Source organism: Patiria miniata, unplaced genomic scaffold (genome assembly GCF_015706575.1).
Source record: "Patiria miniata isolate m_02_andy unplaced genomic scaffold, ASM1570657v1 HiC_scaffold_11, whole genome shotgun sequence".
Lineage (NCBI taxonomy): Eukaryota > Metazoa > Echinodermata > Asteroidea > Valvatida > Asterinidae > Patiria > Patiria miniata.
The window spans coordinates 4,620-20,961 of record NW_024037049.1 but is presented as its reverse complement, the minus strand read 5'-3'; the positions used below and the strand labels follow the sequence as shown (position 1 = coordinate 20,961).

Below are 16,342 nucleotides of genomic sequence, written 5' to 3'. Positions count from 1 at the left end.
CAAATCTTGCTACATGCTCTGGGGACGAGCCTTAACACCCTAGGGGGTGTGCAAAATCATATTAGAATTGGAGCATTCAGGACTGTTAGGGTTACTCCAATTTTAAGGTCAGCCATGTATCTGGGGCATACACCAACACTTCAGTTGCAACTGGCCATGTTGATAACTAAGGCCTTATATGAATGGTCTTGCAGGAACACAGTGTGGAATACTCAGGGATTTTGGGACAAGCTTAGCATGACTGATTTTATTGTACATATATTTGAAAGCACCTGAAGTTAATGTACCTCTTGAGTTGTTGACATAGGGCTGTTGGGTAGACTAGACATTGAGCCACTTGGCTTACGAGATGGTGAGTTAGATGATGGACTCGGGTTTAGCAGGTGAGGAGACATCCTTGTTTGTGATGCAGAGGCAGAAAGATACTGCTCCACTTGCCGTTTTTGAGATTGCTGGATGTAATATCTTGTAGGGTTCTCAAGCTTGGTGGTCACCTAAAAACATTAACATACAAGAAAACAACTTTATATACACGTGTGAAGGCAATGAATCATTGCTGTTATCTAAACTGTGAATGCATACATCAACTAAGGAATGCTTGCATGTGTGTATCAATAATACATCATCATACAGCAATTTTAATCCTTTTGTGACTGACATATCTGATAGATGCCTTAATTCATTGTGTTACACCTGTACTTATGCCATTCATAACATTTCTCACAACCCAGCCTCAGGCAAAGCTGTGCAATGTAAATGATGTATTTCATGATAAACATGTAAATTGGAAATGCGGCTGGGCATGGATAAAGAATGATCATAGCTATTTGTGTAAACTTACTAGAAAAAAAGGTTGTTGAATTTACTTCAGCCGCCATTTTGAAAAAAAAGTTTTGTCCAACTTTTTGGAATTGGGATAACATTCAGCATTCCATTTTAACAGCCTTGGTCAAGGCTTTCATCATTATGCGTCCATATGGTATTCATATTTGGAATCAGTCATTTTCTTATTGGTCGATCATTGCATGGAAACGATAACGATAACACAGCACTTATGCACACAAAAAATGGTTTCTGAAACGTCTGCAAAAAGGCGATACAATGTAGCTGCAAATAATTTGATGACGTCGAGATTTACAAAGTTGTGATTAGAAATCTAGAGCAGGGTTCGAAATTAGCATTTTTCCTTTTCAAGGGGCCCTGAAGCGCCACCAGGGGTAAACTTTTAGGCTCTATACACATTTTACATGTACATGTATGCACATTGTTGTTTGGACCAAGGCGTTCAATCGGATCCAAATGATTTGCATAAAGTGGCCGCATGAGGTCGCTGTTCCGCACTGTACTTTTACGTCAAGCGTCAGTCGTTGTCAAGAAAAGCCAATCCGATTACGTACTAAGACGCTGTAACAGAGCATTAAAATTTGTGAACCCCAAAAACATGGCCTTTGAACGTTGTGTTTCTCAGAAAATATGCTCAGTATGATTAAAATGTTACATAACATGAAGAAGAAATTCTAAGCTGCATGTCAGTGAAAAAAATCGCCGTCATCAATGCTGAAATGTCAATACTGGTTACTGTCAAAGCTCTGGAAGAAATCGTTAGAAAGCTTCCCCAAATGTATATATTTATCCAAATTTCTAGGAATTTACCCAAGTTGTTATTTCAGGAGTAGTTGAACACTTACTTAATCTGAGTATATTCCGAATTTCAGCTTAATCTGTTGTTGCGGACGCTAGTGTTACACCTGGAACCATCGCCAAGGAAAATTTCGTAGGCGCTACGGCTGACCGATTTCGACCCGGCACACAATGAGGAAGGGCATATTAACATATTCACTAGCGTCACTCGGCGTGGCATGGCATGGGTCTTGGTATCGACCGATGGAAGCCAGCAAAAAGGGTGATATTTGTTAATTAACAACTCATGAAGGAGGCTTTTCTGCAATCGTTTACTGCACACCATAATGGATAGGAATCTTATTAATATTCGTGAGGCTTGAAAAGATATTGCGGAAGCCAGGCCTATTTTTCCAATTTCAACAAAAAGTAATGAACAAATCACCACGATTTTTAGCACATACGTGGATCATTATAGGGGAAATAAATCCTGAAAGTTGCATGTAGATACGGTCTTCCAAACGGGAATAATAAATTTTCAAAGATTTAACCCGCCAACGTGAACATATCTGTGTACATGTAGTTTCATTCAAAATAAAGTGTTACGTAACCTTTACAAATTGCCCTTCGCAACCATATGTTGCAGCCTTGTTGTCTAGCAACTTGAGCACCAAATAATTTTATGAAAATCTGCATATTGTGGATTTAAATCTATGAATTGCTTCTGCCAATAAGTCTGCCAACCCCCCCCCCCCCCCCCCCCCCGGCATGCTGGCAGTATTTATACAGTCGGTTTGTAAGCACACTTTTCAGTTTACCTGACCAAAATCAGGAATGACCTCATTTGACCCCCAGATAATCTTTGATCTGAAATGTCTGAAGCCATCTGAATTAAGTCCCCCTACCCAAAGATTGTCACCAAGCTTGGTCAACATTGAAGTCTTAACATTTTTATGACAGCACTTTTCAGTTGACAAACCAAAATCAACAATGACGCCATTTGACTGCCAGATGACCTTTGACCTCAAATGTCTCAAGTCATCTTAAGTCCCCCGCCCGAAGATTATTGTCACCAAGTTGGTCGAGATTGAAGTCTTATTTTTCATATGACAGCAATAAACAGTTAACCTAAATCAAATATAACAAACATGCACACATACATACATGTACATGTACATACATGTACGGACATACAAACTTCATTCTTATAGTTGCGGGGACATGAACACTCGTCTGAACGAGGTATATGTGGGGACTGAAAAAGCTGTGGGAACAGCAGGAAGTCCCCATAACTCGGTCCTACTTTGCCTAACAATAAAAAACATTTCCCAATAACGCGGTGAAGGCCTACCCACACATACAGACATACAATGTACACATTAGGAATACGCTATCACAATATAAAACCCTTCTGGCTTCAAAGCAAGGGGGATAGAAATGGGTACCAGTCAGGGCAGAGATGGTTAAATGTGTTTGATACAGTATTTTAGGTTATTCAAATATAAAAGTACTCTGATCTTATTCAAATCAATAATTCAACACAGTTTACCCATTCCTATTTGTCGAGAGCCCGTCATGTAGCCGGTCTTAAAATAAAAGGTCTTATTTTATCATGAAAGTGTCAAACAATTACGGTAACTTAGGCCTTCTGTCTTATTTCTCTCCCCGTTTCATGGTAAAAGCATGCCTGAAAACAACGTTAGCAATACAGGTCAGTTTGATATTTAAAAATCTTGGGTTGGTTTATTTTTCGGGAAGGGGGATGCAATGTCACACTCCCTTCACCATTGCTATATGACGTCACACTATAGTCGTGTTCCCTAACGTGGCGCACTTCGAAGCTTACCCAAATTTCCTCGAGTAGTGTTGCCAAACCTCTTTGTTGACAAACCTCAAATTCATGCAGTGAAATACTGGTACTTTTACCTTATTAATGCTTGCTGTTTAACCTCTGTGAACAATTTCAGTTTCATAAAATTTAAGCCGAAATTAAAAAACGGTGGCGTCCGGAAATTGGGCACAATTTGGCGGAGTGTTCCCTAACGTGGCGCACTTAAATAAATCTCGAAAAATTCCAAATTAACATTTAAGAATTTCTGAAAACTTGATAAATTCTGATAAATCATTATTATCTCTACTTACATACCCAGCCAGATGTTTGTCACAAAATTATTTTCTTATTTTTCGGGGCATTTTCAAAGGGTTCACTTTGCACTTGAAAATAAAATCAGAAAATCACTCCAAAATCTTTTTTTCTTTTAACTTTGTAGCGGGTAAATAAACTCGCGATTTATGAACGGGATTGTTTATAACTTGATGAAAGTTCACTTTCTGTGAAATTTCAGTTAAAACTTTTGCTCTAGCTAGGCGCTACAGGCGAAAAATCAAAGTGCGCCACGTTAGGGGCCGCGCCACGTTAGGGTACATCAACAATATTGTTATAAGTGTGGAATTGGAACTACGAACCTGTTACACTGGCCACAAAGTGTGGATTCGGAATGACGAATCTTGAGTAAAGTGTGGATTCGGAATTACGAATCCACACTTTGAATATGTCAGACATTTTTTCTTGATACTGAGCATAATAATAGGACTGTGTGCGTCAAAACTTTCCTTCCGAAAATTACCAATGCATCTTCACTGTCAAATTCTCTGCCGTCACTGCAAAAACTACAGCAAGTCAGAAAAATCGTCGTCTGAACTACCGGTATCCATGTTGATGGAAGGAGCCTACACACAAAATGAGTTGGTTGTACGCGTGTGGCGATTCACATGCTAAACACGCCACAATGTTTGATTACTCCCTTGTAAATACCCTAATGGCCATGAATCAACACGAGATATGCAAGTCTTTTCATCTCCAAGTCGAAGAATACACTCGCAAGTGTGGTTTCTAAATTTACAAATTCACTCGGCGCTTCGCGCCATGTGAATTCTTAAGTTAGGAATCCACACTTTCTCGTGTATTCTCCTTAACAGAAATGGCCCCAGACATGGATTTAGGTCGCCAAGTAACAACGGTTAGAAGTCAGCAGGCGTAGTTTCGAGATGCTTTTGAACACTTCTCCAAAAAGCCCTTTTGACTAATTTCCTGGCAAGTGAAGCGGGACCATACAAGCTGAAGACACACAAATTCATACCCCAGTGGGTCAAGTCCATGAATATACATAACCCTGCTGTCTTCTTGGTGGATGTCACGAATGATGGTGTTTGGGGATCTTTTCACACTGATGGCAACACCGTACATTTGTTTTTGCTTGTTTCCTGACCAGTGCCAATCATAGATGATGGGTTTCTCTCCGATTTTCTCTGCGTTAACTGACAGATTGCCAGTTTTTAACCTTCTGAATTCTTGTACTGCCACGATGTCAATTTTGTGGTCAGCACATAGGCGCGTGAGAGTAAGTGTCATCAGTGCAAGTTCAACGTTGCAGGAGCCGGTATACCAATACACTTTTCCCTTGGAACTATGCGCCTTTGCATGCAGGGGATTGTAGGTATTTTTCAGATCGTACATTTTGGTCTCGCGTGTCTGTACAGTTTCAATGTTCCTGTTCTGTGCTTGTAACCTTTGGACTGAAATTGCCTTCCACCGCTGTGACCCGAGTTTGAATCCCACCTGAGCCAATATGTGGATTGGGTTTTCAGTCCCTACCTGATTCCGTGGGTTTTCCCCAGAATATTTTTCTGGGCTTTTCCTCCCACCTCACTGTAATTTCTCCTGCTTTTTAGTAGCAGGAGGTCGTGGGTTCGAGTCCCACCGGAGTGATTTTTTCCAACTTTTACTCGGGAGGTAACACACTGAGTACACGATGTTAATACAACGGTGATGGGCAAAACCGAATTTGATTTACATCAGCCCGACCCAAAATTCCGTCTTATGAATAACAATAATTTACTTTTTAATTATTGGTACAGGATTTTGTAACTGCTCTTCCATTTGCGTAGACATATTCGTTTTGGATCGCATCTGGGAGGCGGTTGAGCGGTTCATTTGCGATGCCGTGGCTGCTCAGACCCGATGGTAGTTTACTCACGATAGACCACAGTAGACCAAAATAAGCTTGAATATGTCACCTCTCTCGAAAATGTCACCTCCTGGTTGGTCCCTGCTGATGAAAAGTTGATCTTCAGCAACTTCAATGCCCATCATAGAGATTGGTTGCACTACTCCAACACCACTGATGCCTTTGAAAACAGCACTCACAATTTTGCATACATTACTGATAGTGCTTTTTGATAACATGCACCTTCTTGATCATCCTTCCCTCTTGGAAATTCTGACTGTGCTACCATTGTGTTACCAGTGCTATGCAAAGTCCACCTGTGACTCTATTTCTTCCGAATGCCTTGGCAGTAGGGATTTTTGGAGAATTAGGAAGTATACAATACTGCACAGGGTCCGTTCTCTTCAATGGTCTGTGAAGCTGTCTCTTCCTCCACTGTCTTTCCTCATAGGACAGACGAAGTGACAAAGTCATCTCCACTGTTTTAATTACAGACTGGAAAGCCACCAAGGGCTGGACACCTTGAAGCTTCCAGACATGATCAGATTCCTGCAGTTGTGCTTGAAAGGTGTTCATCTTAAACTCCCCCACTTCTCAAAGCTTTTCAACCATTAGTTGTCTGAAGCAAAGTTTCCAGCTTGCCAGAGGCTGCCATTTGTAATTCCACTATTCAAAGTTTCTGGCGAGACATCTGATCTTATACCAATTATCAGCCAATCAGTCTCCTATTATCTCTGTAAACAATGGATGCAGTACATGTTTTTAATTTTTGAAGCTGGGCTGAGGCACCTACTTGTTACCTGTTTCTTCTAGATCAAATTCAACAGAGTGAAGTGAACCTACATGTAGTGAGACAGAGTTTGGCAGCTACTCTTGAAGCACTCATTCTCAGACTCACCGAACATAACCAGGTACTTCCATACCATTGTCCTAAATAATGACTGGGAGCCTTTGTGTAGGGGTTGGGGACATAGTGGGGCCAGAGGTTTGCAAAACCAATCCCAATGATCAAAGTTGTCCCCAGTGTGCATGCACATGCACCAATGACCAATACAGGTGTCAGGGTAATATTATTTATTCTCACGCCCATTTTATTTTAAAAGGGGGTATAAAGGTTGAATTGCCATCACTATGCCACTGTGTATACATGTGTCCACCTGCAGGTTATGTTTGTTAAAGGGAATGTGCATCATTGGCTTTTGCTGTAATTTTCAGAAATGAACTATTTTGAGGGGTTAGTTAGTATAATAGATCAAATATTGTTACACTGACATTTTTGAAGTTTGGTGTTCGAAAAGGTTGGAAAAACCAAGAAAAACAAAAATGTTTAAGTAGTCTGGTTCCCTGACTCCACAAAAGATAAATGGATCAATTTATAGATGATGGAAAATTGTAAGGCAAGGGAACCAGTCTAGTTGGCCTGCACCTGTTCATGAACATGTAACCAATAGGAAACAAAATTTGGCCTGAAAAAATGGTAAATTTGGAGCAGTAGTTGAAAAATAGTTAGGTTTTTCCAATGCTGGTCGGCCGACCACCGTTGGAAATGTTTACAAAAATACAATTTTCTTGAAAATGACTTCACACCAGATGCCATAATTTTACAAGATGCTTGAGACTGTCATTTACCAACATCCTAGTAAGGTATTTCGTAAAAACTTGGTAGTTTTATTTTTCGATGTTTGCAAATTATTAAATAAATTTTAGCTTGAAACATGCAGACATACAAAGCATGACCAGGGAGCAGCTCGTAGAAAATGATTCACTTTACCACAAAGTGACCTCGTGAACCTCACACAATTACATATTTCCTGTTATTTTCTACAGCATCTGACAGTAACCAAGTGCATACATGTACATGTATCAACTAAAACTGATCATGATCAGTAAGGATTTTTAGATTATATGAGCAGTGCAGACATTTTTCACAAGTTGCTATAAACATTCTTAATGATTCTTGAAGGTAAAAGTAAAACTTGCATAATACAACTTTTACAATTTAAAGAGTATTTTTTGGAAGCCCAACAATTTCAGCTACATGTACATGTATGTATTAGGCGGGCATGGAAATAGAGTCACTTAGAAGATGCATGAGTCATTTCAACTTCCACTTTGTGCTTTTATTAGACTTACATGTAGAGACTCAGGGCACTGATATTTATAAACTAGTAGCAATATAGGATACTATAAATAAAAGGGCTACCATTCTTTGTATTTGACCACACATGTACCGGTACATGTATCAATTTTATCACCATTTCATTTATTTACCTATAGTGGGTAAATTACTTTTTAAATAAAATCCATTCATAAAACCTTTCAGGCCTTCCAAAATGGGAGGTTCAAGTACTTTCCGGCTGCCCATGAATATAAATGGTGATGGAGGTTTTTTTTGTAATTTCATGTGCATATGTGCACATTGGGGTAGTTAGCGGATGGATGCCCCACCCAAGGACTGTTAAAACAATACAACATTGAGACTCTACTTGCCAATCCCCCACCAACCCTCCTCAGTAAAATACCCTGTGCTGCATTTCTTCCTTGATACATGTAATGTTGATCCTTACTGTATCTACATGTTTAACACTCCTACAAATAGTTTCTGTGCCAAAGAAAATGCAAATTTTGGGATGGAAGCAGCATTGAGTCTCAGGTCAGGTTCTCTTGATGGAAATGTTGGAGAAGGCAATGCAATTTTATGAACGCATACACACACGGAAATGTTAAAACGAAGCTTCACAAGTTTTTGCAGGCTCTAGCAAGCCCTTGCTCTGGCAAATTCTTACCAGCCTGCATCAGTCCTTATCACCCATTGTTCTAATCTCTTTTGGTAACATGTATGTAAATGTATGTGTTCGTCTAAAGCAATCAGAACTGGCACCAGGAAATAACCTACCAAAATTGCTGAAAAAAATGAAAAGAAAAATATTTGAGGCTGACAATACAGAATAATCAAGGAAAATTTAAGTCAAATACCCGGTACATCAGTACACAGTAATGTCTGTTATGTAGACATAATGGCCAACACTGTCTGTATTGCACAGTATTAGCGTATAGCACATGTCATACAGATTACAGAAGCAGTGTGCCATGCACCACCAGTAATATGTAATAATACCGTTAAGACCTTGAAATATAAAATATGAAAAATCAAAATATATTCACAGAAAGAGACACCAAGTTATGTGAATGTGGTTTTCGAGCAATCATTTCTAACCTAATAAAAAAAAGTGTAGGGTTGGGCTACACAAGTCAGTTACTGGAAGCAAAACTTTTTGGGGCCTGACTAGGCCGACTTGTTTCCTTTTTCACACACTAATGACAACTGGTGCTGTTCAGTATATCTATTCTTTTAATACTACACAAATCCTATCCAGCCCCAAGTTGGGAACAGCCAACCCAAGTTGGGAACAGCCAACCCAAGTTGGAAACAGCCAACCCCCAGTTGGGAACAGCCAACATAGAATGATAATCTGCAGGTTGCAGATTCAAACCCTGCTCCAGTCAATTTCTTAGTTCAACTTAAAAAAAAAAACACCAAATATATATTATCTTTTCTTTAAATTCTAACCTAAGCACATCCAAATTATTAAGTGCTAGACTGAAAACACAATGCGACAAACAACAATACACTATAATCATTATCATGTACTTCGTTATTTCCACCAAACCCCCTGCATAGTACAATGTACATGTAAGTACAGTAGAACGCCAAGCTAATGAACATAGCAGGATCCACAGAAAATGTTTGCAATAGTGATCGTTCGGTATAGCAATTTTCAGCCACAGGTTATTAAAATGGAGTCTGTCTATTTAAATAGCGCCCTCTTGTGCCCTTTTTGACCGGATTTGTTAAGTGTTTATTCATTTCGCTCGTATCTCCTGCCCTGCAAACAGGGTGCTGGGACACTCTGATGAGCTTCACAGAATCTTGTGAAGGAAGTGGGGTTACATGTTTGTATTCAAAAATCTGGCTGCAGCTGTTTAAGACCGCAGTTCCAATGCGCGCAAATGCTATCTGAAAACTTTCTCACAGAAATGAACATACATGTATTCCATACCGGATGTTATTTCTTTTTCATTGGGGATCATGTGGACACATCTTGCACGTCGTATAATATCCAATTTGACCCATCTTGAATTCAAAATGGAGCCTGAGCAAGTGACAAGAATTGAAAATTTACAAAACAGAAAAAAATTTACAGATTTTCCTACATTATTACTCTTTTCAATGAAAAAAACAAACCTTTGTGAATGAAAATAAAAGGGTGATGACTCGGTCTTAACGGCTGTTTAAATCCTTGCAGGGTCGTGGCCGTGATGACTTAAAAGTCACAGGTCAAGCAAAATCTATCCAATCAGAGCGTAAAATCATCAGCCTGTCCCAGCGTGTTTGTAGGGCAGGGGTATGAGGGAATTTATTCATTTCTCTCTATTTTGCTGTTTTGCTGTATGGCTGCAAAATTGTTTCTTGAACGGTACATGTACTTCTAAATTTTATTTTAAGTAATATTTTTATGAAGAAATTAGTAGAAAGTTAATATCAAAATTTGTTTTTTATAAGGCTTTTTGAAGATCGCGGTTGTAAAGTGGTATTAAATAAAATTATGAATGGAGAATTTAATAAAATAGTTTTCAAAATCTAAGCTTTGAGGAAAAAAAACTACCACGGGTGGTTTTCACCACAGGTTTCACATCAGCGGCACCCTTCTTTACCAATAGTGAACTGGCATTTCTCGAGCACAAGGAGTCATTTAAAAACTCCAGCAACAGGTGGCTTTCCCTTCTATTCCTTGGGAAAATGCTAGCCACCTACCACGCTTCAACATTCAAACACGATGTACATGTATATGGGTCATCTGATGTTTGGGAATTAAAAATGGCCAAACAGCATTAATATACATTTTGTATACATATGACTGGTATTTTTTTTGTAAATCTGTTGATTTTTTTCAACAACAATGTTTGGTATGTTTTTTTACACAAAAACTGGGAGCCAAGGATGATGTTCGGTATACCGAACGTTCGGTATACCGAACGTTTGGTATAGCAGTGCTCAGTATAGCGGCTTTCCATTGCATATTACTATACCTCATACATATTCATGATCGAGAGCCGAACACTCACTGGTCAATTCACCATCACGTGCCAGATGTTATTTTTGCTGATTACCAAGCGCGCGCGAGGATTCACGCACAGGGTAAATACGCATGCGTAGTAGACTGTCGCATGGGTTACCCGTGCGACAGTCTACTACGCATGCGCTTTACAAAGGAATCGTGGAACTGTCGGACAGGTGTAGTATGCACGCGCGAACATCGCCCAAACGAGTTACACACGATGAGATAGATGGTTGCACAGCGCGTTATTTTCCCGAGCGAGCTCAATGATGCCGAACTAGAAAATATTTATGGACAATAAAGATGTCTCCTGTACAAAAGAATGCTGTACACAAACTACATTTGTATTTACAGCTGCACTGCATTGTAAATGAACTGAACTAGTGAAGTTGAGCAATACGATTCTTTTGGTGAACTGGTGATATGTACCGGTATGAGGTATAGTAAAACAAATATAACATGGTTTATTTCGGGTGGACAACCGATATTCGCTCCCCTCGGTATTGGAAGTTGACAAACTAGTTCCCTCGGCTTCGCCTCGGGAACAAGTTTGTCAACTTCCAATACCTCGAGGAGCGAATATCGACTGTCCACCCTCAAACCATGTTATATTTGTATACTGTACTTGACACATTCAACTTTTCACAAATGTTTTCTAGTTTGGTCTCGTATTGTAAACATGCAATCTAGCGCTTGACAAGATGCATCGTCAGTTGGGCGGTGACACAGAATTCCATGCAGGTCATTGTTTATGTGGGTGGGTGGGTCAAAACAATTTGGAACAAAAATCGAAATTTAAAAACATAGAACATTTTGAATGGCCCCTAAATCTTGACCGCTCAAAATTCTTCTGAGGTCCACAAAATTTCTTGGGTGAGTACATGAACCCTCGATTGGTTCTTATTTTGCAACCACAACTGTACTTATGTATGCTGATTGGGGTATCATCAGATTTCTAGGAAACAAGTAGTTTCTTACCTGGTGATAGGGGTGATGGTGTGCATGGAGATGGTGTTGATGAGGCTGGTGTCCATAGTATGGAAGCATAACTGCTATTCCACCATACATTTTTAATTAAATTCACTTGAACGGACCAGCCGTTGAAAACAACTTACAAGTAAAGAAGGTTTAAGAGCAGACCACACAAGCTACCAGCGCTGTGCGATCTTGGGACGGAGTGACCACTTTCTCAACTAGCACAGCATGTATACATGCAGTTTGAGGAGGGAGCAATTAGAATATGGATGATGTCATCTTCCTGTCTGTAAATTCTTATTATTAGCATTACCACAACCCTTAAATATATATCCTGTCCCTGAAGCATTTCTAGCAAGGGCAGCAGAAAACTCTTTTTAGAGCAAGGACAGTACAACGATGTCTTTATATTTCTCTGTAACAACAGTTTACTCAGTGAACATGGTTTGACTTACTGGTACAGTGTTTTCATTTTTAAGAAATTCCCATACTGCTCATACCAGTAGTACATGTACTTACTTGCATGTTCCACTATTACCAAGGCTTACATGTACAGTATGTTCCGTTCCTTTTCATTTTGAGGACACCTGTCACTACCGTTGAAATTGTTGATGTCTGGAAAGTACATGACATCCACACTTCCTTCTTTTTTTTTTCTTTCTTTTTCCCCCCTTTTTTTCAGACTCCTCTCCATAGGTTTGGTGCACTTTTTCCTACCCATACATACAAGTACCGGGTACATTTACTAAAGTCCAGAGAACCTCGTAATAACGAGTCGACTGTACATGCATACTTACATGTACACTTTGCCACTTGGACCCCAAATTTTTATCACGATGAAGTCATCATGTGTCACGTGACATCATACATTACCAAAAGTGCAATCTTCGAATCCTTATACTTTGAAAACTTGTACAAATCCGATTGGGATGAAACTTAGGGATGAAACAGCATTAGCCAATATAATAAAACAAAACTACCAAATTATTAGCTTGAGTATTAAACGCAAGCTCCAATGCTCATCAGGAATTTGACACAAAATGGAGCTAAAACTATGTTGTAAATCCTAGATTCTAAGAAGCCCTAAAAAACAAGACTCTCTGTGTCACAAAAAATGGTCCCTTTTCCTTCAAGTTTACCCACCCAAATTCCATTAAACATACATGTACCTGATTATGTTTAATGGAATCTGGGTTGGGATTAATAGAGGGAAAAGGGACCATTTTTGTGATAGAGATACAGAGAGTCCCATTTTTAGGGCCTCTTAGCATTTGGTATCCACAACATAGTTTTCGCTCCAGCTTTGTATGTATGTCGAAATTCCTGATGAACAAAGTTGGAGCTGGAATTACTCAAGCTACCAAATTATTATGGAATACTTAATGAATGACAGTCTAATGCATACTGTAAAATCATGGCACCTGTGCTGTCATTTTCAAGAAAAGTGGTATTTTTTTGTCAATTTCAAGCACTGGTCAAAAATCGGTATTTTTGTATCAATTTCAAATGCTGGTCGGCCGACAAGCATTAGAGAAAATGCTTTTTCTTCCAATACTGCCCCCAATTTACCATATTTAGTTAGTGTGCATTTTTTTTGCAATCAATTTAGACTCAACTATGAATGGGAGCAATGCCAGCTAGACTGGTTCCCTGACCTTACAATTCCCCAACATCCATACATTGCTCAGTTTCATCTTAAGTACCGGTAGGATCAGGGAACCAGACTTCAGGAACATGATTGTTTTTCTTCGTTTTTCCAGCATCCAAGAGTACATAACTTCAAACAAGTCAGTGTGACAATATTTGCTATCAAATATTACAGGATAGTAGGCCTACAGTTCTTGCAGGTTTCACCAGGCCTGACATCAGCTGGTACGCATTATTAATTTTTTTTTTTTTCAATGAGGTATTGATAGAAAATTCATTGTTTATGCCTGTTTTGCATCGAAGCATGTAGAAAAGGCAGAAAAATATTTTGGCTTCCATACTGCTTGAGAAAATGCATAACAAAATAGTGCGGACTCAGCACTTTTTAAATGATGGGTCCTACGGCCGTCAAGGGCCATAGCTGCGATGCCCCAATATATCTCATTTCTGTGGCACATTTGGCATTGTTATCATAAAATGCAGCATTGGTTAGCTATGCCACCCGCTATACAGCCGATTTAAATGATTAAGGCCTGTGGTCTCAGGCAGTCTTTTAATTACAAAGAAAGTGTGTATCTTAAGAATAAGTATGAGTTTCAAACTCATTTCTGTCCCAAAGTAGGGCAAAGTCACAGGATTAGGGGGGGGGGGGTGTCCTCGAAGCATACCTCTTTGGGAACAAGAATGCGGATAAACTTGGGACCAACCATATTTTTTCTTGTTTAACCATCCTATTAGGATGGTAAGAAGTAACAATGGGGTCATTTTTGAGAGAGAAGTGGCCCAAAACAGAGATGAAACTGGCCTTGGCAAAAAACTCTGCAATTATAGGGGCCTAATGAAAAAAAAATAGTGGAAAATTGTAAAATAATTATTTTTGTGGTATTGTAAAAAAAAACCCTGAAATTTCAGTGGAAAAGTTTTTAAAAAAAAAACCTGATTTCAGATTAAAATCTCAAACGTTTCATCTCTGCCAAAATATGATTTTAGCTGTTTCTCAAAAAATGAGTCCCAAAATAACAGTTTTTTGGGAGCTGGAAGGCAAAAGTACTGGCTGTGCAACTTAAGAGCAGCATTTTTGGATGTCCCAAGGTATCTTACAATAAAAAATAATATTAAGATTAATAATACCATTTTGCGATTAAATGGCCTTATCCAAGGGATTTTTTTAACCTGTTTACTGGGGGTTATGGTGTCTAATTGTGTGTCTCTATATTCTAGGAGATACTGTCTTGAAATAATGTTATTCAGTAAATTGAATTTTTTTTACTATAATTTATTGTTAAGTTGTATATTGTCAAACAGTAAAACAGAACTTTCAACCAATCACTTATCAGACAATAATAATTACATTACACATCATGTACATCAGCTTAGGCCGAAAAAAAAAAGTTGTGCTTCCGATTACATGCCTTTTAAAAATAGGGTCGGTCGGTCGGATTTTGTTTTTTTTTGCAAATTTTTTTTATGCAGATTGAATGGGGTACTCAATTACATGTATATGCGAAGTTTTAGCCTGAACTATTTCTATTGCACTACGAAAGCTACACACAAAATGGCCACAAAAAGTGAATAAAACATACCATAATTATTGTCAATATATTTATACGTTCGATAATTCGTAAAAACTAATGAAAAATTCAGGTCGTTCGCACCATATGCACAACGCTAGTCAAGACGGGAGCTGGCCAAAACTCCGAAGTGTGTGATGCACTGTGCATTGTGGCGCGCGGCCAACAGACCTCGTTTTTACAGTCGAAAATTTCGGGAAACACGCTGCACTGTATCACGTCAAATACAAGAAGAACGATCTCAAAATGAACTCTTGAAGACGGAAAATGCGTCATACACAGACAAGCTCGATCAATTCTGTGAATTAACTTGTAAAAATGTTCTTTCTCCATGTGTTTTCTTGGCATTGTTACGATGTCGAATCCGACCAGTTGACAGTGCACGTGCCCAATGCATAGCCATGCTAGCGCTATCGATCACATAGCTGTGCACACACTAGTTACTGCATTTCCATCATGTCTTCTAAATTGGCCCCTGCGTGGTGCAGCAGGAACCAGTTGTTGCCGCATTGAGCTAGGTTTACGCACGTGACATCAAATTGCAAAATAGTAAAAATAACGGAGGTTTCTTTTGAAAAAAATAGCGAATGTGAGTAAGAAAACAAATAAATACAAGCAAATTTTTGACGCAAAAGGGTTGTTGAGAGGTATTTTGTGAAGACAGAAAAGACAACGGGTTTTATTTATATTTATTCAATCATTATTATTATTATTTTTTTTGGAATTGCCGATAAAATTTTTAAGGTCGCAGCCTAAATATAGGGTCGGTCGGGTAACCGGAAGCAGAAGTATTTTTTTTTTTGGCCTTTTTTTGTGCAAAATACATACCTTCAGAACATTTGTTGGAACTTCTGGAATTGTGGACAGCTTTGGCAGGTCTATAGCAGGTGAAGATAACATAGGTGATGTACGAGTCTGTCTGTTTTCATGCTTTTCTATTTCTTGCATTTGCTGCCTCATCAGTTCCTGTTTGAAATTTGTTCTTGTCGACATGGCGCTTGGTGAAAATTCCTTTTGTAAAACAGAGCTACAAAATTTAAAAAGTATATATCTAAATTATTCTATGTAATTTCAATTGCTTTCATTGGTTAAAAACTGTGGCTTACATGTATCTAACAAAAATGTTACATGTTTGGCAAATAGAGATCATTTTAATTCATGACACAAGAAAAAAGAATCAAAACTTCAAAACATCACCGAAGTACCATCGGTTTTACCTCTGTAGTAAACTCCAAACTTCCAAGGACGGTTAAAAACCCTCTTTTTAATGGGGATGTCAAAACAAACATGACCAAGCAGGAGATTCTAAATGTGTTAAAGTAGCAGGCACCTTTTATAGCAGGTGGGCCAACTGTCCTACAGTTTGTCAGATCACCGACTCAAATCTGGATGAAATATTTGT

The 16,342-nt window shown here is 38.8% G+C and overlaps 1 protein-coding gene across 2 annotated transcripts in view; it reads right to left on the bottom strand.

The window, feature by feature from the left end:
* Positions 1-15,993, bottom strand: part of LOC119741197 (microphthalmia-associated transcription factor-like) — a 31,779-nt gene extending 15,786 nt beyond the window's left edge. Inside the window, exons 1-2 of one of the 2 annotated variants that reach the window (XM_038216925.1) lie at positions 15,769-15,993; positions 288-494 (exon numbers count right to left, since the gene is read on the bottom strand). In XM_038216925.1, coding sequence (XP_038072853.1) covers positions 288-494; positions 15,769-15,933 — 372 coding nt within the window. In that variant the 5' untranslated portion in view covers positions 15,934-15,993. Of the gene's footprint in view, positions 1-287; positions 495-11,725; positions 11,840-15,768 lie in introns of those variants that run through there. The other variant, XM_038216933.1, reaches the window with a different exon arrangement.
* Between the last annotated feature and the right edge of the window lie 349 nt (positions 15,994-16,342).